Source organism: Stegostoma tigrinum, chromosome 33 (assembly GCF_030684315.1).
Source record: "Stegostoma tigrinum isolate sSteTig4 chromosome 33, sSteTig4.hap1, whole genome shotgun sequence".
In the NCBI taxonomy this organism is placed as follows: Eukaryota; Metazoa; Chordata; class Chondrichthyes; order Orectolobiformes; family Stegostomatidae; genus Stegostoma; species Stegostoma tigrinum.
In genome coordinates, this window is record NC_081386.1 from 36218230 (window position 1) to 36242183 (window position 23954).

The 23954-nt window shown below is 44.0% G+C and overlaps 1 protein-coding gene across 1 annotated transcript in view; it reads right to left on the bottom strand.

Annotated features, from left to right (window-relative positions):
- Positions 1 to 507: 507 nt before the first annotated feature.
- The window catches only part of gatm (glycine amidinotransferase (L-arginine:glycine amidinotransferase)), a 34829-nt gene continuing 11382 nt past the window's right edge, over positions 508 to 23954 (bottom strand). Inside the window, exons 3-9 of the mRNA XM_048562905.2 lie at positions 16772 to 16967; positions 15275 to 15465; positions 12594 to 12731; positions 11778 to 11942; positions 10489 to 10552; positions 7355 to 7471; positions 508 to 3497 (exon numbers count right to left, since the gene is read on the bottom strand). Coding sequence (XP_048418862.1) covers positions 3385 to 3497; positions 7355 to 7471; positions 10489 to 10552; positions 11778 to 11942; positions 12594 to 12731; positions 15275 to 15465; positions 16772 to 16967 — 984 coding nt within the window. The 3' untranslated portion in view covers positions 508 to 3384. The remainder of the gene's footprint in view (positions 3498 to 7354; positions 7472 to 10488; positions 10553 to 11777; positions 11943 to 12593; positions 12732 to 15274; positions 15466 to 16771; positions 16968 to 23954) is intronic.

Consider the following 23954-nt stretch of genomic DNA (forward strand, 5'->3'; position numbering starts at 1 on the left):
AGGTGTTCTGCAAAGCGGTCCCCAAGCCTCCGCTTGGTTTCCCCAATGTAGAGGAAGCCACACCGGGTACAGTGGATGCAGTATGCCACATTGGCAGATGTGCAGGTGAACATCTGCCTGATATGGCAAGTCATCTTGGGGCCTGGGATGGGGGTGAGGGAGGAGGTGTGGGGGCAAGTGTAGCATTTCCTGCGGTTGCAGGGGAATGTCTTGCAGATGTTGGGTTGAGTGTATTGGACGGGGAGGGCTGACCATGTCCCCCTGCGTGGCTACTGTGTGCAGCGTTGGGGAGAATCAATTGCCCGGTCCCGGGAGCTGAGTTCCTGTTGCGGTAACGCGTACGCAGCAGGTCCCGCTCTCACACCGGCTGCTGTTAAATCGAATTCCCATCAAATTCACCACAGCCGCAGAATTTGTGTGGAACCTCGACCCTCAAACACCGAGTTTCAATCCCACGAAACAACTTAAATCACAAAGTTTGACCTACCACAGCAAAAACATCAAAAATACGATGCAATAAAGCTTTTATTGAGAAAAACAAAATAATTAAAAATCACTTACAAAGTACACATTGCAGCAAAATACGAACAGACCATTGAACTATTTCCATACTAAACCTCATTTCCACCCAGAATATCAGATTCTCAATACAGCGGAACAAATGTTGTTTGTACCGTATCGCTACTAAATCAAACAGAGCCAGGGAACGAGTGATGTGCCCGATGGAGGTTGCCAGGAGGGAGTGGGGTCAGGCCAGGGCGACGTTTTTTGTGTCTGCGGCAAGGACTAAATTCCCAAATTTCACTGTCGGAAGTTGCTCCCAAGAAGTGGATATCAAATCAATCTCAGACTCGGTTGCCTTCTGCACATAAAAATGTGCAAGCTACAAAAAAACCAGAGGACCAAAAACAAAATGCAAAACCTTCTTCCAGCAAGTGAGCGAAGGAAGGGTTAAGTGTTCTGAGGAAGGGTCACCGGACCCGAAATGTTAACTTTGATTTCACTCCATAGAAGCTTCCAGACCAGCTGAGATTTTCCAACAAAATTCTGATTTTCGCTAAGGAAGGGTTAACTCCAAAATCTGGGATACCAAGCGCATTACACTCACTCCGGCTGCAGCACCCACTCCTGGACGGGGGTTGTCAAAACCGTGTCTAGTCTCCGGCTTTCCGGTTAGAGTTTTAATTTTGCGAATAAATCATTTTTTAAATAATTTCTAAACAGAAAATTACTGCAGAACTTTTAGTTTCTAGCAGTGTTTGAGGAACAGTGTGGCAACCAGTTCCAGGGTTCAACTGACTAAAGCATTCAAACAAAGTGTAGAAGGGACACTTTGAGACCGGAAACAAATTAGTTGAAGGCAAAAAGTATCGAACTCTTATTCAAAACACTCACTAACTTTTAAAATTGCTTCACAAAGAGGAATCCCACATACGGCTAATTGAATATTACACAAGATATTTGCAATCATTTTAGGATCTTCAGTCAAGTGCAGAGATGTCATTGTGAAGCAACAATTATACAGGGTGTTCTGTCATTGCCCATAAAAAGATGTGGTTTCAGCATCAGATGGCACTGAGCAGCGTATGTACTGAGATTTACAAAAGTTGGCAAACCATTTGCCTTATTCAGCTGTCAAATTGAGACAAGAAATATTTTGTATTTAAACCGGTATTGTACAATTGCCAATTCAAACATCAAATACAAACATGGTCCTTGATAATATTTGTCAATTTAATAAAAATATAAAATGATCCACTGTAGTAACTGACCAAATTTCCAGTCATGAGAATGTCATCCGTAAAGTGACGACCAGGTGTAGCCTCACAATTACCCAGAAACAACTGATTATTTTCTCAGTGGAAATTTGTAATGCCAATCTCATTAGAAGAGGAGGAAATGTTTGGAAACTAGCCAGAGGTCATCTGTTGCAGATCAAAAGGCAATTTTAACACATTCTCTTAAAGGGAGAATAAATGATGAAAGGATGCTTTAAGCAAAAAGGCACTGCCCAAAAAAAAACCTATAGTTCATGCATGTGCGTTACCAAAGTGATTCACAGGCTTATGTTTGTGTTCAGACCCAATTTGAACTATCATAGGAAAGTAACGAGGCCACTGCAGCCATCAAGCTTATTCCAATATTCAATGAGATCAATTACTAACCTTGACAACAACAATTTCTTCATATCTAGCTTCTCTGAGGAACCAGTTAATTTCAACAACACAATGACGTGATTTGTTGTCATTGGAAGGATGGTAAAAGAGCAAGATAATTAAAAGGCATATTTTTAAAGGGAGTGGAGGAATAAAGAAAGGGGGTGAGGGGTGAAAGTGTACTAACGTCACATTTGATGTTAGTAAGACAAGTTGAGAGGCTGTGACATAAGCACACGGGATGATTGGCTTTATTCATAGAGGCATGAAATACAAAAGCAAGTACAAAACACATTCCATGCTTTCGGAAAGAGTTTGAGGCCTTGGGAAGAGTGCATTGTTATAATGGGTCCTGGGATGACAGACTTCAGATGGGACAGACTGGAGAAGCTGATATCGTGTTCCGGAGCTGAGAAGGATAAGAGGGGATTTGAAAGAGGTGTTCAAAGTCAGGTAGAGTTTTGATACAGTAAACAAAGTGAAACTGTAGACATTGCAGAAGAATTAGTAACTCAAGAGCATAGATTTAACACAGGTCGCAAAAGAACTAGATGCGAAATGAGGAAGAAGAATTTAACAGTGAGTTGTTGTGATGTACAATATACAATTTTGAGGGATACGGATCCTGTAAGTGAGGACAGATTTAGAATGGAAGAGCAAAATGTGTCGGTGTAGGCTTAGAGGGCCAAAGGGCCTGTTCCTGTCCTGTATTGTTCTTTGCTCTTGTTCTTCAGTATAGTCTATCAACATGTGGAAATGTATTTAGCGAGAACTCTAAAAAAGGAATTGATAAATATTTGAATGATAAAATGGTCAGGGTTATGGAAGAAAAGCATGACAGTGAGGAACTGTCTTGTTCTTACAAATACCAGACACAGGCACAATAGAGCAAGTGGCCTCCAATGCTGTCTCATTCTATAACTCACCCACTTGAGTGAAGTGTTTCCTGGAATTACCCCCAATTGTTGAATCCACATGTTTAAGACTCCCCAAGCAGAATTTTACTCAACCTGCTCTATCACTTTCTTCAATCTTCTTAAACACCCTAATTAATGTTTATCTTCTGTCATTAAGTTAGTATAAGCCTAGTCTATGAAACCTATTTTACCAGAACTGAACACCACATTTAACAGACAAAATTTTCATCTCTTTGTATTCCAGGCCCCTGAAATAAAGATCAATTTTTCATTAGCCTTTTAATTATTAGTGACATGATCCCCTTCAATATTCAGTCAAAGTAAGATTGGAGAGTGCCATGGCGACGGATGTCACATGTCCAGCAATGGAAGCCCCCACCCAAGGAATTCGCATGGCGGATGGCCACTTTAATTGTTGCAATTCCTGAAGAAGGAAAACAAAGAAAAACTTTGAGTTAATGGCAGGCTAATCACTTGATAACATCTATGAAATAATATGGACAGGACCCATTGCTTCAATGGTATGAGCTGGCAGCTAGGAGCTTGGGAACCAGGAACACAATAACAGGCCCTGGTGCACTCATATTGGGATTGGTAAGCAATCATGGGTGGATTCTGGTGCCAAAGTTATTCCAAAACAGAAAAATAGCAATAACCAGAACCTAGAACTCATTAAGAATGCCAAAAGAGATGACAAGAGTTCTCAGAGGCATTGTGAATTGATTAAATAAGTGGAGAAGAAAGGAGTTTTCACATAATCACATGAAGACCTTAGAATGTCAAACCACTTGAACCTTGTTCACTGAGAACAGCAGCTGGGCCTGTACCCAGATTAAGGTTACTGTCTGCGTTACAGATGGTGTCCTGATATCAGGAGTTCCTTGGATATGCTTATGGATAATGATGGGATAGTGTAGGGGGAGGGGATTAGATTAGTTCACAGGTCGGCACAACACCGAGGGCCAAAGGGCCTGTTCTGCGCTGTATTGTTCTATGTTCAATGTTAGTCATATAGAAGCAAAGGCAATCTGGTAAACAGTAGAGAGAGTGGAATAACCCTAAAAAACACTAGCTGTGCAATGTGTGGGTGAATGGTGCACAGTTACACCTAAAGTGGTGCCAGCGTTCCCAACATCAAGACTAATCCCACTCCAGGAGTCGCAATAGGGAAAATTTTCAACAAACACATTGCTGAACCTATCTTGCTCTTTTCAAATGAGGAATTATTACATTTTCTTGTCACTAATCACATCAATGCTCACTCCCCCAGACAACCATGACAAATTTAATGCAAATCCTTTTAAGGGGGCAGTAGGAACTTTACATTCAACAATATAAATTTGCAAAGAATTTGTAAGATTATAATCTAGATGGGATTTTGAAAAACACTAACCCATTTGAAAAGTGAACTTTCAATTGAAGAAATGAAAAATACTGGTATAGAATATACATTAAAGGAGATATCATTCAATATCAGTGTGGAAGCAGGCCATTTGGCCCATCGAGGCCATACTGACCCTCCGAAGACAATGCCACCCAGACCCACCCCTCAACTCTATATAAACAGAGTAATTAAAATCAGCTCTATTCATGTTCATCACAGTCTTAACATTCTGGTGGGAAAGTCATGTGGCCATTCACTTCCTGCCTCAAAGTGGCTTTTTTGGAGGGAGTGATGAGTATGTTTAACTACCTGATTAAAGACAGTTAGTTTGAGCTTGAGCTCGGTGCATCATGCAATCTAATCAATTGAATTGAATGGTAATAATACTCAAGATGGATTCTCAGGCTTTATCACAAAAGTGAATTCTGAGAAATTAAAGGAATTAAAAAGAAATTAAAAGAAATTGAATCAATGAGGTAGGTCAAAAATTTAGTTTTGGATTTTGTCAGAAAAATAGAATTAACAATTTGTAATGAGGTGATTAAATATAATATTTCCAAGTTTACTGATGTCAAAACTAGGATGGTAGGGTTTCAGTGTAATTTAGAGAAGATGAGTGAGTGGATAAGTATAAAGTTGTTCACTTCTTTTGGAAAGACAAGATGGCAGAGTATTATTTCATTGGTGATAAACTGGGAAATGTTAGGAGCTGGTTGCCCTTTTGCACCAGTCATTGCAAGCAAGTATGCAAATGCTAGAAGCAGTTAGAGGAAAACAGCATTCTGGCCTTTCTTTGCAAGAGGGTTTGAGCAAAGAAGTCTTACAGCAGGTGTACAATGTTTTGGTGAGACCACACCCAGAGTACTGCATGCATCTTTGGTCTCCTTAACCAATGAAACAATAGACTCGCCATATGAGGGGTGCAGTGAATGATTCCTTGGCTGGCCAATGAGAAGAGATCGGATTGACTGGCCCTGGATTTACTCAGGTTTAGAAGAATGAGAGGGGATTTTATTGTAACAAACAAAATTCTGACAGGATCACACAGACTGGGTGCAAGGATGACTTTTACCCTGGTAGGAACAACATTCAGAAAAACTCAGGATACATTTTGGATCAAGGTGTGGAGAAATTTCTTCACTCAGTTGGTGAACTCTACCAAAGAAACTGGTGGAGGCCAAGCAACTGCATATATAGAACAAAATAGATTTCTAGATGCTAAAGACGTCAATTGATATGAGGGGGTGGTGGTGTATGTGGTAGCGGCAGCAGGAGTATGGTGTTGAAATGGGGAATCAGCCATGATCAAGTTGAATTGTGGAATGGGTTAAACCGGCCAAATGGCTTTCTTCTCCTATTTCTGAATTTTTTCTATGTTTCTAGAACTATAAGTAGTATTGGACTACCGTTCTTTAGAATGTATTCACAGGGTGTGGAGATCACTACCAAGGACAGTAATTATTATCTATCCCTCATTCCCTGGGAAGGTGATGAGCCACAGTTTAGTTTTAAGGTTTTCACAGCCATTTCAGAGGCTGGTTCAAAGTCACAGTCACTTTGCGGTGGGTCGGGAAACACATGGAATCCAGACAGAGTAAGGGACAGCAAATGCTCTTCCTTTAGTGAGCATCAGCAAACTAGATGGGTTTTCATGATATCCATGAAACCACTGTGCTGTCAATATCGGTACCAATTTTAGTTTATTCAAACTGAATTATAAGTAGTAATTTTAAAAATTAAGAAAATTATTGTTGGGTCTTTAATAAGTATTCCACTTATTGTCATTTTCTCTTTCTTGTAATCACGTGTGTTATTCCTTTATTCATTCAGGAAATGAGGGCATCACTGGCTGGGCAGCATTTATTGTCATCCCTAGTTGCCCAGAAGGCAGTTAAGAGTCAACCACATTACTGTGTGTCTGGACTCACATGTAGGTCAGGCCAGGTAAGGATGGCAGTTTCCTTCCCTAAAGGACATTAATGAACCAGATGTGTTTTCCGACAATTGTCATTATTAGATTCTTAATTCCACATATTTTATTGAATTCAATACTCACCATCTGCTGTGGTGGGATTTGAACCTGGGTCCCGAGAATATTATCTGGGTCTCTGGATTAACAGTCCAGCGATAATACCACAAGGCCATCACCTCTCCTTCTTACTCATGATTGCCTGTGGGCTGTTGCTAATATTCAGCACATTCGTGTGTACTTTCTTATTAACAATTATAAAGTAAACCAGCACTAATGTGAGTTAGACCTATTCAAGATAAGAAAGGTTAATGACCACTGTCAGGTATAGATCAGCAGAACTCAGGCAGCACAGTGGCTTGGTGGTTAGCACTGCTACCTCACAGCGCCAAGGACCCCGGTTTGATTCCACCCTTGGGTGACCATCTGTGTGGAGTTTGCACGTTTTCCCCATGTCCTGCCCGGGTTTTCTCTGGGTGGTCCGGAGAATGGGTCTGGGTGGGATGCTGTCTGGTGGGGCGGTGTGGACTTGTTCGGCTGAATGGCCTGTTTCCACACTGTAGGAACTCAATGAACAGAGCAACATGTCTGATTGAGATGGAATGCAATCATCCAAGCTCATGTTCAGGGTACACATGAAAGTAGAGCTATTAATTACAAAGAGTGAGCTGCAAGCTGTAATTACTCTGAGTAAAATTAGGATAGCAGCATAACTCCTCAACCCACAACAGTGTGGGACCGTGTAAAGGTGGCAGAAAGTGTGACCATGTAAAATAATCAACAGTTTCAAAATACCAATTTTCCCAAATTCAGTGAAGGAGATTTAGTGTTCCTGATACTGTCTGCAGCGCAGAACAATCAAAACAGAAGAGCTGAAGGTAGTATATTATAATCGATGAAATACAAGTCATTGGGATTCATGAGATACCTAGTTTCTCAAACATCTTTTGAATTGTCGTCTCATCCCTTTCAACCATCACTCTCTTCTCATCCAACATCAGAACGTTCATGGATAACCATTTGGAAGACATCCACAAAGGATGATCTGTGGAGAAACATGATTCGGAATTATCTCAATCTCTCTTCAAGCCAAGGTTTCATTACAAATTGTCCTTCATATGGGGCATGTAAACTGACCTCCAAGAAATGTGTCACTTTCTTTTAAAAATAGGGGCATGTTCTCTGTAATTTTTTTCTGAGTTTTAAATCATCTGATGCCCATTCTAGCACCTGATCCTCTCTTCTAATTGACAGCTTGTCTCAAAGTGCAGCGGTCCCCAATGTGGCAAATCAATTTCTCACCACCTGCTAGAATCAATTATAGTCTCACCCTGCACTCTTTCCTTTTCACCTGCATCTGACTGGAAAGGTGATTTTCTCCCAGACTAATTCAGAATGATAGTTATCAGAAAGCTTCACTTAAAAATGTAGTAGCTCCTGGAAAAACAAATTATGATATTTTTGTCTTACAGAAGTGGCCCTAATTCTTTAAATTCACCTATTACCCCTTTGTAAACAAACCTTAACATCTGTACATACACTTCTCCTGACTGCTCCCCCACCCACCACCAAACAATACCTTCAAGTGCCAGTGTCCATGTGATGGGAAAATTCTAGGAGCAGGAGTAGGCCTCTTGGCCCTTCAACCCTTCTCAATCATTCAATTAAATCATAGCTTCTCTTCTACCTCATTTTCCCATGCCATCCCCACATCCCTGAATAGTTTTAAAGGATGAGCCATCTCTAGATCTGGATGCCAATTCAATTCACTCCATGTGTCATCAAGAAATGCCTGGAGGCACTAGATACTGCAAAAGCCATGGACCCTAACAACATGTTGTGTGCTTGACTCGCGTAGACGGGTGCACCTCCACAATATTCAAGAAACTTGACACCATCTAAGACAAAGCAGCCTGTTTGATTGGCACTGCATCCACCATCCATTCACCTTCACTATAGTGACAGCTATTGCAGCAACTCACCAATCTCCTTCAACAGCACTTTGCAAACCTGTGATCTCTCCCATCTGCCATGCAGTGTATACACAGGAACCCTACCACCTGCAAATACCCCTCAGAGCCGCACAACATTCTGACCTGGAACTATGTCACTGTACCATCAATGTTGCTGGGCATTTCCCCCACCCTAACAGCCATGAGGGTAAAATACACCGTGTGGTCGCCAATGCTTGAAGAAGGTCCCTCATCATCACCTTCTCAAACACATTTTGGTGATCTTAGTCAAATTACTGATGTCTTTGTATCCTCTTTGGCCACAGGTGAGGTCCCTGAGGACTGGAGAATAGCCAATGCTGTCCCATCCTTTAAGAAGGGTGGCAGGAGTAATTCTGGAATTACAAATCGGATAGTCTCACATCAGTGATAGGGAAATTATTGGAAAAGATTCTCAGGGACAAGATCTATAATGCATTTAGAAGCAAATGGACTTATTAGTGGTGGACAACATGATTTTTTTTGCACTAACTTGATAGAGTTTTTCGAGGAGGTGAAGAAGAGGATTGATGAAGGAAAAATGGTTGATGGGCTTCAGTAAAGCCTCTGATAAGATCCCTCATGGCAAACTGGTACAAGAGGTGAAGTCACATGGCAGTAGGGGTGAGCTGGCAAGATGGATACAGAGCTGCCTTAGTCATCGGAGGCAGGAAGGATGGTTTTTCAGAATGACTAGTGGTGTTCCACAGGGATCAGTGCTGGGACTTCTGCTGTTCATGATCTACATAAATGATTTGGCAGATGATATAAAGATTGGTGGCGTTGTAGATAATGAGGAGGATTTTCATAGAATACAGGAGTATATAGATCAGTTGGAGGCATGGGCAAAAAATGGCAGATGGCGTTTAATCCGGACAAATGTGAAGTGATGCATTTTGGAAGGTCAAGTACAGGTGGGAATTATACAGTAAATGGCAGAACCCTAAGGAGTATTAATATGCAGAGGAATCTGTGTGTATAAGTCCACAGATCACTGAAGCTGGCCGTGCAGGTAGATAGGTATTAAAAAACGTGAATGGTCTGCTCACCTTCATTGGAAGGTGCATTCAGTGTAAAGATAGACAAGTTATGCTGCAGTTGTATATAACTTTAGTTAGGTCACACTTGGAATATTGCATACAAACCTGGTCACCACACTATCACAAGGATATGGATGCTTTGGAGAGGGCACAGAAAAGATTTCAGGATGTTGCCTGGAATGGGGGATTTTAGCTATGAAGAAAGGGTGGATAAACTGGGTTTGTTTTCACTGGGATGCAGCAGGTTGAGGGGGGTGACCTGACAGAAGTTTAAACAATTGTGAATGGCATGGATAGGGCAGCAAAGTATGAGGCATTTTCTCAGGGTGGAGGGATCAATTACTAGGGGAGACAGGTTCAAAGTGTGAGGGAAGAAGTTTAAAAGAGATGTGTGAGAATGAATTTTTCAAAGGGTGGCGCGTACCTGGAACATGTTGACAGAGAAGGTAGAGGAAACAGACGCAAAAGTAGCACCTGGACAAATACATGAATAGGGAGGGAATAAAGGGATATGGGTCATGTAAGTGAAGACAAGTTTTAGTATAGGACGGGCAAAACGTGGAGCGGAGGGCTGAAGGGCCTGTTCCTGTTCTTTGTTCTTTGTCATTGAGGATACTTGTAAAAGGATAGCTGCAGTATTTCAAATCGCAGCGAGTGAACCTAGATATCCCAAAGTGATCTGTCTAACCAACATGATCCTGTGACATCAGTTAAACAGTCAGTTAGGGTCAGTCAGTAAGGTGTGACGCTGGTGATAACGGTATGGGATCTGGAGGAACACAGCAGGCCAGGCAGCATCAGGAAAGTTGACGTTTTGGGTCAGGACCCTTTTGGCCCCCATTTTCTGAAGAAGAGTCCCAACCTGAAACATTAACTTTCCTGCTCCTCTGATGCTGCCTGGCCTGCTGTGCTCCTCCAGCTCCATACGGTGTTATCCCAGACTCCAGCATCGGCAGTTCCTACTATCTCGGAGTGCGATGCTGGTATTCTTTTACTCTAGGACTGGTTATAGAAGACCCTTGTGCATTTACCATCAGGGATGAGAGGACTCGGTGGGTAGATGATTGTCCAACCAGCTTTCTTGAAAATCTCGATCTGCAGGGGGAGAGTGACAGAGTCAAACAATAGCTACGCCTTTGACTAACAGCCAGCCCCTCCCAGTGCCACCTGTGCCTCACGCCCCAGGAATGATCTAACTGTTAGCAAATACGAACTCCTTCTCCCTCCCTTTTCCAACACAACTGATACCAAATCCTGATGTCTCCTCAGTCAGAGATCAACGTTCAGGTCTTTTCCTTTCTCACTGACTTTCTTTCGTTGGTCCTAAGGAAAATCTCCAGCTTTCAGTTTACCCCCTGTCCAGGGGGGCAGAGTGCTGTAAAAACTCAGGGCCCTGGGGCCAATCCAGCCAGACATTCACTGAGAACAGTCTCCAATTGTGCCAGCATCCCCTCCCAGGGCCTGGGGTTTAGGAATTCTGCTCCATCATTCAGACAGAGGAAGCGTATACTCAACAAATGTGAGAAATCTGAAGGTGGTGCTGGAAATGTTCTGCAGCTCTAACAGTCTCAAAGGAGACACACAATTCCTGTTTCAGATCTCTCGTCAGAACTGCAAAAAGTTCCATCCCTGAAGCTTTGGCCCACTCTCTCTGCTGCCTGTTCTGCTAAGCATTTTCAACAAATTTCTATTCTTATTCCTTTATTTTATTCCCTAATGTTTCCAAGCTGAACAAGTGATTACAATCTTGCATTGCAGAGATTGGGAAGGGGTCATTGTTTCATTAAATAGAAACCGAAAGAACTGCAGATGCTGTAAATCAGGAACAAAAACAGAAGTTGCTGGAAAAGCTCAGCAGGTCCGGCAGCGCTGTTGAAGAAAACAGAGTTAACATTTCGGTCCAGTGACCCTTCCTCAGAACTGGCTGATGTTGTTTTGTCAGCTTGTTTCACAAGATTTTTAAAAATTATTTATTCCTTTATATATTATAAACAGGAGAGGGTGCTGAAAAGCAATTCCTGTTCCCAGCCTGAACACTGAATTCATGAAAATAAACACAGGAGCCTGATCACCGTCCAACAGAGGAACAGACAGTATGACGGACAAAGCAGGAGGTCTCTGGAACAATTTCTCAGCTTCAGCTATCCTCAAGTTCAGTTGAACTACACGTGTCTATTCTGTTAAAAAGCCAACAACGTGGACTATTAGCTCAAATTACACTGAGAGCATTGCTCTCAATCCTTCACCAGAACTAAAGTGTAGGTCGGGCATCTCGAATTCGGCAGAAGTAAAACGTTGGGGTGGTTTTGAATGGTCTCACCTGGTGACAGGGACGGTCTGGATTTGCCAGCACTAAGCCAGGTCCAATGATATTGAAGGTTGCATCAATGTGCATGGGGTTCGGATCTTTGAAAGAAAGTGTGTGAATCCGGTAAGTTGGTGCAAGATGTCTGCGCATCCACTCGATCCCCAGCAAATTAGTCACCTGAAGAATGAAATCAAAAGGTGTTTGTTACCACAGGACCCTGAATCCGGAATTATGGTAATAAAAGAGCCCAGATTAGAATTACTCTTGGATTTCAATAGATAGGAACAGAAAGCAACAAACTAAAACAGAGACTGCGGATACTGGAGATCTGAAACAAAACAAATTATTGGTGAAACTCAACAAGACTGGCAACATCTGTGGAGAGAGAATCAGTGTATTGTTTTGAGACCAGTCGGAATGCACAAGAGTCTCTGCTGAGTTTCTCCAGCAATTTTGGTTTTTATCTCAGAAAGCAGCAACTGGCACTGGGCTTGGAATAGCTCCAGGCCCAGGCAGCAAAATCATGGAAGCAGGTCATTCAGCCCATCGAGTCTACACCAACGCTCCAAAGAGCAGCCCACCCAGATCCACCTCCTACCCCAGGTTGGCATGGCCAATCCAACTAAATTGCACATGTTTGGATTGTGGGAGGAAACTGGATCACCCGGAGGAAACCCACACAGACACAGGGAGAATGTGCAAACTCCACACAGACAGTTGCCCGAGGCTGGAATTGAACCCGCGTCCCCTGGCACTGAAGCAGCAGTGCTAACCACTGGGCCACCGTGCTACACCAGGGGCATTGTCCGAGGGAAGCAAAACATGTACCTGGCTCCTTTGGACAAATATATCTCTCCCAGCTCTCATAAAATCAGCAGCATCAAAGCACGGTTCAAATTCGGTGGTTACAAACTTTCCTTCAGCGGCCAGTTTGTTTCTGTCCTCCACCGAGTGTATGGGGTAATCCTGGAAGAGCAACGTGTTTCCTTCAGACCCAAGATCACAATGTAACAAAAAACAACTTCCAGTGAAACACAGAATGATTGCAATTTATAAACAGACCATTTAGTCCATCAACTCTGTCCTGTCTTCCTGAAGGGGCAATTTAGAATTGCATTCTTTCTTTTCTTTGTACCAGAATGAATCACTTCATATTTTTCAACATTAAACGTCTCCAGTTGCCAAATGTCTGCAACCAGTTGGTGCCCTTTTGAAGTTTTACGCAATTCCCTACATAATCTACGCTGCCTGCGAGCTTTGTAACATCCACAAGGTTTGAAATTGTCCCCTTTATACAGCCTATCCAAAGCCTCCTCCTTTATAACAAGGTTGAAATAATTACTACAATAAACCTTGAAAATTCCCTTGCAAAGTTTCCTCCTAACCAAAACAATCACCAACAAACTGTGCTTCCTATCACTGTCAATTTAGTATCCATGTTGTTACTCTCCCTTTAAACCTATAAACTATAACTTTGTTCAAAACTCTAGTGCATGCCATATTATTAAACCTGTAATAACTGCACAGAGGCTGGTATGCCATCACCAAGTCACCTTTTACTTACAAGTGCACAGTACATGGGCTCTGACCAATCAGCTCAAAGCCAGCCCCTACACTGAAAACTCTATGAATCTCCTGTTTATATCTGTCAGCCAGGGCTCCCTGATTGGCCAAGGCTAACAGCATCAATCAAATCTCTCTGCCATCTCCTAAAAAAAATTCCATGTAATTTTTCCTTAAATTTGTGTGGGATTTAACTTACTCACAGTTGTCCATGTGATTATTTTTGTCCAAAATTATTGTTTCTAAATGTTTTCTCACCACTGAAGTTAAACTGACTGGTGTCTAAGTGTTAGATCTGTTTTTACACCCTTTTCTGAACAAAGGTATAACAGCTGCAGTTGTCCAATACTTGGGCGGCAGCCTGAGTCAAAGGAAGACTGAAAGGTTCTGGCCAGTGGCGCTGCAATTTGCATTCACTCTCCTCCATATCCTCGGTGCATCTTACCCGGTATTTGTATCTTATCAGTTTTAAACAGAGACAACCTATCCAATGCCGCCTTCTTGTCAATTCGAAAGACTTCCGGTATCCGAGCTTTTCCCCTTTCTTCATGACTTCTTTAACATGTTAGTCCTTGGCAAAGGCAGATGCAAACATCCACTTGACACCTCAGTCATGGCCGCTGAATCAATCCCTCTTCAGCCCTGCTTTTCCTTTTGTCACTGCCGCTATTTGAATGCTGAGAGAAGATGTTTGTATTCCTTTCAGATATCAGCTGCCAGTCTCTTTTCGTTCTCTCCCTTTGATTCTCTCTCTTTAAACACTGTCTCTGCACCTTCTATGTCCGGAGGTGGCAGAACAGAAGTGGTGGTTGCACTTGTAACGTCACGGAACTAAAAATCAAGGGCAGTTAGAGATGTGTAACAGTGCTGGTCTTGCCAGTGATGCTCACATGCCATGAAAGAAAGAATGAAAACATTGTTCAGCCTGGTTCACAGTTGTATTCAATCATCATCTGCCAGAAGTACACATCTTCCTAACCTCTATCTCTTTTGTCACTTGGGGAACTCTAGCTATATTCACTCTGCCTTTCCACTTCATACTAACATACTATGACTGTGCCTGAACTAATTCTTTCCTGAGGCAGGCCATTGTTCAGATACAGATATGCCTGCCAACCTTTAATTCTAATTTATCTGGGCCAACTCCATTATTACATCATTGAAACTGACATTCCCAAGTTATTCATTGCTCATCTGGCTTGTTCTTTATCCGTTTCCCAAGCCTGCCCTATTTTGCCATTGCCAGTGTGAGAGTGCAGACACAATGAGCTGAATGGCCTCCATCTGCACTGTAACAATTCTATGGTTGTACAATCACTGTCCTTAAATGATCCTCGACTGACACTCAGCCCATCTTGTTCTCCAGAAGCAGGTCTAGCTTGGTTCCTTTCTTGACAGACAAGAAACATACAGCACCCAAAAATCTCAAACACATTTGAGCAACATGAGTCCGTCTCTGCATTTTTACACTCAAACTACTTCGATCCCTATCCAGATATCTAAAGTCAATCATTTGACAACTCTTTAATTCTTAGGAATGCTTTCCAACTTTCCCCATATAGCAGAAAGGAACTTTCAGTAATATTTACCATCAGAGCACCAACTGGCAATAGTTAAACTTCGTTTCATTTCTTGATTTGACATGGAGTGCTTAATGAGGTGCTATTTTCCATAAGTATCCTAATCCCAAATGGATGCATCTCCTCTTTTTTTAAATAAATTTGGAAAAACCAATTGAATGGCTAGGGAGCTAGAGAGGACTTTAGTGAATTGCCTTTCACAGTTACTATGACTGTGTGAAACTCTGACCGTGTGCACTCCAGGATCTGACAGTCTGAATTTCACTCAGTGTTGACCATACCACTAATGGGGAATCCTTAATGGCTAGGAACAGTTTAATAAAATGTGAATTTTGGTGTAAATTGACTGTGTGAATTGATGCTTACCATGTCATAGAGTTTGTCAGACATTTGTGGTTTGGGAGCAGTTGTCCACTTTGCTCCCCGTAGAAAGTAATCTTTGATGAGATGCCGATATGCTCGATATTCAAAAAAGCGAGCACGCCATGCCATTGGTGCTTCAATGATTTCATTCCCAACCACCAGTAATATGTCTCTTGGCATAGCAGCATACATTCCTGTAGAAGAAACATTACTCTAGTGCAACAAACAAATTAACCTCAAGCAACATCCAATTTAGCAACGTCTGATTCAGATAGTATAGCAAATTGGGATAAACCTTCTCTGGGGGAGGACTTGCAATAATGGGCATCACGTCCCCGCCCACACACTTCCCACTGTCATCATTGTCAACTCCCATTCTAACGTTAGGGCTAAAGTTCATTGCTTAGGAGCTCTTGTTGTCTTAGTGGATGGACCCTCCGTTGTTTTGGATTCTGTGGGATAAAGGGCAGAAATGCCCCAAATGTCATTGACAGAGTGCTCAGACTCAGCAATTAATAAGGCCAATGGGCTGCGCCTTTTAGCACAAAGGAATGAAATTATATCTTAGCCTTTAGGGAAATGCTGCTCTGGAGGCACTGGGCTCTAGCTGTGGGCACCACACTTTAGGAAAGGTCTGTCAGTCTTGACTGGGCTGCAGCGATTTGATTTGATTTATTGTTATTACATCTCAAGTGGAGTGAAATGTTTTGTTTTGCAAGCAGTACAGGCACATCATAACATACAAGGACATACAGATAGAATAAAATCTACCGCAGTGAGCTCACAAAGAGTCGCCCTGGTGTCAGCACCATGTTGAATCATCGTCAGTGCAGCTTCAGTGGAATGATACCAGAGTTAAAGCAGTTCAATTCAAGACAAATTGCATAAACATGACTTCTTTTTCCTTAAGTGTAGAAGACTGAAGAGTTACCTTGTAAAGATTTTTTTAACATAACAGCAGAATTGAATAAAGAGGATAAAGAAAATTTATTTCCACTGGTGGTGGAATCCAAAATCATTTAAGTTGAGAGTTAGACTACACAGGAGTGAAATCAGTGAACATTTCTTTGTAAGAAACAGTAACAGGAATTGGCCATCTGTTCCCTCGGACCTGTTTCAGCCTTCAGCAAGATCATGGCTTTGGTCATCATCAACAACAAAGCTCAAAACTCTGGGTTAAAGGAGAATACCAGCTGTGTACACTGTGTGGACATCAGCGAAGAAAAGGATGGGCTGCAGAGGGGATCTTCTCATTCATTAGATTGTCTGCTGCGGTCACTCAGGTACAAGGTCCTAATGCGGTACAGACAGCTGGTGATTCACTATCACAGAAAGAATCAGAACCATCACACAGAGCCTATGATTATGTGACACACAAATGTACTGCTCCCTCTTATCGTTGATAAATGTAAATATTCCCCAAATATATGTCTTTATTTGAATTTGTCACTCTTACTATTTTAGAACAGTATTTCAAGGAAATTCAGGACTTTTACTTACCTGTAGATTCAAAATCTGGTGTCTTGTAATGCTCAGACCAGTCAATGAGCTCTGGACGCTTGACAATGACTCCCTCCCCAAGGAGAATGTTACACATTTCGTCAATTTCAGCAACTGCTTTCTTCATATGCTCCTTTGGAAACCTGTGACCACCGTACTTCTGGTAAAAGGGCCAATTCTTCTCGTAAGTATTTGCCTGAAAAAGAAACTTGACATCAGGCTAATCCTCATGGACATGAACTAAGTGAACTGGACCTGGCTGTTTAATTTAAAGACCAACCTGACTTATTTACACATTTGCTTCTAGGCCAGCGTTGTGGTTTAAAGCGTATTTAACCCTCCAGTAAAGTGCTGAAGGAGTACACCAGTAATTGAGAAGTCTTCCTTCAGTTAAGATCTTATCTTGAGATTCTACCTGATAGCACTGTAGATGTTAAAAATTCCTTGTCAAGGTCTGAAGAGAAAGGAGTTCTCCTGGAGCCGGCATTTTTCCCTCAGCCAATATGATCAAAAGGAGCGTAACAGAATTTTACCGCCTTGCGCCCTACATCATAACAATCACCAAAGTATTTCATTATAAGAACCACTGAAACAGTGGATGGCACCGTGGCTAGCACTGCTGCTTCATAGCATCAGAGGCCCAGGTTCAATTCCACCCTCGGGTGACTGTCTATGCAGAGTTTGCACATTCTCCCTGTGTCTGTTTCCTCCGGGTGCTCCGGTTTCCTCCCACAGTCCAAGGATGTGCAAGCTAAGGTGGATTGGCCATGCTAAATCACCCATAGTGTTTGGGGATGTGTAGATTAGGTGGGTTATAGTGGGTTTGGGTGGGATGCTCTGAGGGTCGGTGTGGACTTGTTGGGCTGAAGGGCCTGTTTCCACATTGTAGCGATTCTATGATTTCAGTATAATCAGAAGTGAAATCATCTTGTATGTTTGATGTAAGTGATATGAACTTTAGCAGATGCCATGTGATATGCTGGTCAGAAAAGTAAACGTTGGTGGAATCCAAAGCAAGATGGCAGGTTGGATCCGAAGCTGACAGGAAGCAGAGGGTCACAGTTGTGTGTGTGGCTGTTTTCAATGGTGTTCTGCACGACTCAATACTATGCTCCCTGTTGTTCAATGAGTTAGACTTGAGTGTGAGATAGGATTAGGAGCTTTGCAGATGAAAAAAGAATTTGTCACGTGAATTAGTGCAAAAGATGTAGACTGCAGTAAACCAAAAATAGACAATCATGTGGGCGGGAAACTGGCAAATGAAGTAGAACTAGAGAAGCAAGACATTATGTATTTGGGGAGAGAAGGCAAGGCATAGGGACTGACTACTACCAGTTGTTGTGTAGAGGAACAGAGGACCTTAGTTTCAGAATCACAGACCCCTGAAGGTAACAGGATAATGGACAAGGTATTCCAGAAGATAAAAGGGAAACTGGCCTTCATCAGACAAGACTTGGGGTGCAAAAGCATGGGACTATTCTAGAATTATCTAAAGCACTCAGATCTCACATGTTAAGTTCATCTTGCAATCTTCTAAACTCCAATGGATACAGTCCCACCTTAACCTTTCCTCATGAGACAACACCTTGTATCCAACAATGTCTCAGGTGAACCTCCTCTCAGCTGCAAGCAATGCGATAAAACCTTGTTTTAACCAGCACATTATCAACCGGTAATCTTAATAAACCAGAAAGAGGTAAATACCCCAAAACACCACAATCTATTACCATGTCTGAATGTTTATACTGTAAGTATAACAGTGATGAGTATACACCCTGCATAACATTTCTATTACTTACTGTGTGTTTTATATCTATTTTCAGAGGGGTATTGATGTTTTTACATACATTTTTTGAGCAGATGTTGAAGTCTCAAAGTTTCATTTGGTCAGGGTGTATCACCATTAGGTATTTCTCTTGATTATTGGGACTATTGGGTCAACCTGCGCATTGGAACCCTAGCTGCTGGTTAATAAAAAGTTTGCGTTTTATTTAAATCTTTAAGCTTTATCCTTTAATAAAAGTGGCCAAGAGTAGACCTAACTTAGGTGGATCACATTATGAGGGCAGAGTGGGTACGATGGACTTTGTTGTATCACCAATTGAGAGACACAAACTAATTTGTAAGATTTAAAGGAGACTTAAGGAAAAGTGTTTTTCACTCTGGATGGGAGTTCTGGAACTCACTGCCTGACAGTGTGGGAGTGTCAGAAATCCTTATCATATTGAAAGAAAATTGTAAATGTGCTTAAGTACCAGAACTTGAAGCATGAGCTGGGAAGTGGGTTAGGTTGCATGAAGCTTTTTCAGCCATCGTAAGCACAATGAGTTGAATAGTTTCATCCTGTGCTGTAAATTTTCCAAGGCTCCATAATAACTTTATTTGTTCTTGTTTCATTCATGAATTTACCCAATGACCTAAGCAGCAACCTTTGATCTTCAGTAAAACTACTTCATTTTTAAGTTCTGGTTTTTTACTTGCACTCTTCATGCAGTTGACCAGGATCTAAAAGAAACAGGTCACTTGTATCCTGGTCTGATCCAATGCCATTTTCTAATTAGTCCCAAGGGGGTACATCGGGGTATGTTGGACTTCTCTTTCTGAAACAGGCATTTGCTGTCATCTCAAATCCACACTGAGGCCTGGGGTTGAATGTGTAAATATTTCTACTCTATAATCAATGTTGTTCAGGAATTAAATGTGAGGCTGGATGAACACAGCAGGCCAAGCAGCATCTCAGGAGCACAAAAGCTGACGTTTCGGGCCTAGACCCTTCATCAGAGAGGGGGATGGGGAGAGGGAACTGGAATAAATAGGGAGAGAGGGGGAGGCGGACCGAAGATGGAGAGTAAAGAAGATAGGTGGAGAGAGTGTAGGCCCGAAACGTCAGCTTTTGTGCTCCTTACACTCTCTCCACCTATCTTCTTTACTCTCCATCTTCGGTCCGCATCCCCCTCTCTCCCTATTTATTCCAGTTCCCTCTCCCCATCCCCCTCTCTGATGAAGGGTCTAGGCCCGAAACGTCAGCTTTTGTGCTCCTAAGATGCTGCTTGGCCTGCTGTCTTCATCCAGCCTCACATTTTATTATCTTGGAATTCTCCAGCATCTGCAGTTCCCATTATCTCTTGTTCAGGAATTAGGCTCGTTGTTACCAGTCTTAGTGTTTACTTGCTACAAGTAAATAAAATTTACAAATAAATTATAACTTGTGGCACATTTAGTTTTTACTGTACATTGACTTAGTTACAGCATTGCTTTAATCATGGCAATTTCACTGACTATTCCAATTGCAATAAAATGGGAAGAATAAAAGACACCAATAAAGGACTTGAATGCAAAGGAGAATGTTTCACTGCAAGTTTAGATTGAACACAGGAAACTGGCTGACAAAAGGTAGCCTTATTCCTCAGACAAAATGACAACACATCAACTTTTCACAAGCAGTGATTCAACACTAGACCTACGGACAATGGCCAAATTCCACCATTTTCAGGCGCCTATCACTGAGGCCAAAGTGATCAATCACTGAGTCATTTACCACTGAGGCCCAGACCAACAAGCTAATAAACCTTAATAATGCATATAAAATGTAATCCATGTACGGATCCTCACAAAATAGGGTGTTTCTGTTAGAATAAAACCATTAAATGGTAAAGGATAGGCAAAAGAATAAAGACTCTAAAGCCTCAGAAATAGCAAGAACTGCAGATGCTGGAGTCAGAGGTAACGCGGTATGGAGCTAGAGGAACACAACGGTGTGGAGCCGGAGGAACGCGGTGTGGAGCTGGAGTCAGAGATAACACGGTGTGGAGCCGGAGGAACGCGGTGTGGAGCTGGGGTCAGAGATAACGCGGTGTGGAGCTGGAGGAACACAACGGTGTGGAGCCGGAGAACGCGGTGTGGAGCCGGAGAACGCGGTGTGGAGCCGGAGGAACGCGGTGTGGAGCTGGGGTCAGAGATAACGCGGTGTGGAGCTGGAGGAACACAACGGTGTGGAGCCGGAGAACGCGGTGTGGAGCCGGAGAACGCGGTGTGGAGCCGGAGGAACGCGGTGTGGAGCTGGAGTCAGAGATAACGCGGTGTGGAGCTGGAGGAACACAACGGTGTGGAGCTGGAGGAACGTGGTGTGGAGCCGGAGGAACGCGGTGTGGAGCTGGAGTCAGAGAGAACGCGGTGTGGAGCCGGAGGAACGCGGTGTGGAGCCGGACGAACGCGGTGTGGAGCCGGAGTCAGAGATAACATGGTGTGGAGCTGGAGGAACACAACAGTGTGGAGCTGGAGGAACGCGGTGTGGAGCTGGAGGAACGCGGTGTGGAGCCGGAGTCAGAGATAACGCGGTGTGGAGCCGGAGTCAGAGATAACGTGGTGTGGAGCTGGAGGAACACAACAGTGTGGAGCTGGAGGAACGCGGTGTGGAGCTGGAGGAACGCGGTGTGGAGCCGGAGTCAGAGATAACGTGGTGTGGAGCTGGAGGAACACAACAGTGTGGAGCTGGAGGAACGCGGTGTGGAGCTGGAGGAACGCAGTGTGGAGCTGGAGGAACGCGGTGTGGAGCCGGAGTCAGAGATAACGCGGTGTGGAGCCGGAGTCAGAGATAACGCGGTGTGGAGCCGGAGTCAGAGATAACGTGGTGTGGAGCTGGAGGAACACAACAGTGTGGAGCTGGAGGAACGCGGTGTGGAGCTGGAGGAACGCGGTGTGGAGCTGGAGGAACGCGGTGTGGAGCCGGAGTCAGAGATAACGCGGTGTGGAGCCGGAGTCAGAGATAACGCGGTGTGGAGCCGGAGTCAGAGATAACGCGGTGTGGAGCCGGAGTCAGAGATAACGTGGTGTGGAGCTGGAGGAACACAACAGTGTGGAGCTGGAGGAACGCGGTGTGGAGCTGGAGGAACGCGGTGTGGAGCTGGAGGAACGCGGTGTGGAGCCGGAGTCAGAGATAACGCGGTGTGGAGCCGGAGTCAGAGATAACGCGGTGTGGAGCCGGAGTCAGAGATAACGTGGTGTGGAGCTGGAGGAACACAACAGTGTGGAGCTGGAGGAACGCGGTGTGGAGCTGGAGGAACGCGGTGTGGAGCTGGAGGAACGCGGTGTGGAGCTGGAGTCAGAGATAACGCGGTGTGGAGCCGGAGGAACGCGGTGTGAAGCCAGAGGAATGCGGTGTGGAGCTGGAGGAACACAACGGTGTGGAGCCGGAGAAACACGGTGTGGAGCTGGAGTCAGAGATAACGCGGTGTGGAGCTGGAGGAACACAACGGTGTGGAGCCGGAGGAACACAACGGTGTGGAGCCGGAGGAACACAACGGTGTGGAGCCGGAGGAACACAACGGTGTGGAGCCGGAGAAACACGGTGTGGAGCTGGAGTCAGAGATAACGCGGTGTGGAGCTGGAGGAACACAACGGTGTGGAGCCGGAGGAACACAACGGTGTGGAGCCGGAGGAACACAACGGTGTGGAGCCGGAGGAACACAACGGTGTGGAGCCGGAGGAACGCGGTGTGGAGCTGGAGTCAGAGATAATGCGGTGTAGAGCCGGAGGACCGCGGTGTGGAGCTGGAGGAACGCGGTGTGGAGCCGGAGGAACACAGCAGGCCAGGCAGCTTGAGAGGGGCAGGAAAGTTGACCTTTCAGGTCGGGTCCCTTCTTCAGAAATGGGGAGAGAGAAGGGAGCTCTAAAACAAATAGCGAGGAGGGGTGGGGCTGGGGAAGGTAGGTGGGATGGTACAGGTGAGTGCAGGTGGAGTCCAGTGGTCAGGATGGGTCAGAGGTGGGAAAGGCTGATATGTGGGAGAAAAGATGGACAGGTCAAGGAGACAGGGATGGGAGGGAGGGTTGGTCATGGCATGAGGAGATTTTAAATTCACGCCCAGGCCATCAGGTTGTAGGGTCCTGTGACACTGGAGGATGCCCAGGATGGACAGGTGAGTGAGAGACCATAAGACCATAAGACCATAAGACATGAGTGGAAGTAAGGCCATTCAGCCCATCAGGTCCACTCCGCCATTTAAATCATGGCTGATGGGCCGTTCAGCTCCACTTCCCTGCACTCTCCCCGTAGCCCTTGATTCCTTCTGAGATCAAGAATTTGTCGATATCTGCCTTGAAGGCATCCAACCTCCCAGCCTCCACTGCACTCTGCGGCAATGAATTCCACAAGCCCACCACTCTCTGGCTGAAGAAATGTCTCCTCATTTCTGTTTTAAATTTACCCCCTCTAATTCTAAGGCTGTGCCCACGGGTCCTAGTCTCCCCACCTAACGGAAACAACTTCCTAGCGTCCACCCCTTCTAAGCCATTCATTATCTTGTAAGTTTCTATTAGATCTCCCCTCAACCTTCTAAACTCTAATGAGTACAATCCCAGGATCCTTAGCCGTTCAGCATACGTTAAAACTACCATTCCAGGGATCATCCATGTGAATCTCCGCTGGACACGCTCCAGGGCTAGTATGTCCTTCCTGAGGTGTGGGGCCCAAAATTGGACACAGTATTCTAAATGGGGTTTAACTAGAGCTTTATAAAGCCTCAGAAGCACATCACTGCTTTTATATTCCAACCCTCTTGAGATAAACGACAACATTACATTCGCTTTCTTAATTACGGACTCTACCTGCAAGTTAACCTTTAGAGAATCCTGGACCAATGCTCCCAGATCCCTTTGTACTTCTGCTTTGCGAATTTTCTCACCAGAGAGGGAGAGTTTAAATGATTTGCAGCTGAAAGGTGTTGTTGTTTGTCGTGAACAGAACACAGTCCGAGCCTCCACTTGGTTTCCCCAATGTAGAAGAGACCACATCAGGAGCAGCAGATGCAGTATACCACATTGACAGATGTGCAGGTGAACCTCTGTCTGATGATGAGGGTTTGTTTTTTGCCTTGAATGGAGGTGTGGGGCAGGTGTAACACTTCCTGCAGTTGCAGGGTAAGGTGCCGGTGGTGGTGGGGCTAGTGGGGAGTGTGGAGTAGAGGGAGTTGTGGAGAGAGCGGTCACTACAAAAAGCAGATAGGGATGGGGAGGGAAATATCTCTTTGGTTGTGGGGCTGGATTGCAGGTGGTGGAAGTGCCAGAGAATGATAGGTTGGATGTGGAGGTTGGTGGGGTGATATGAGAGGACAAAGCGGATTCTGTCTTTGTTTTTATTGTGGGGAGGGGATGTGAGGTCAGGGGTGTGGGAAATGCAAGAGATG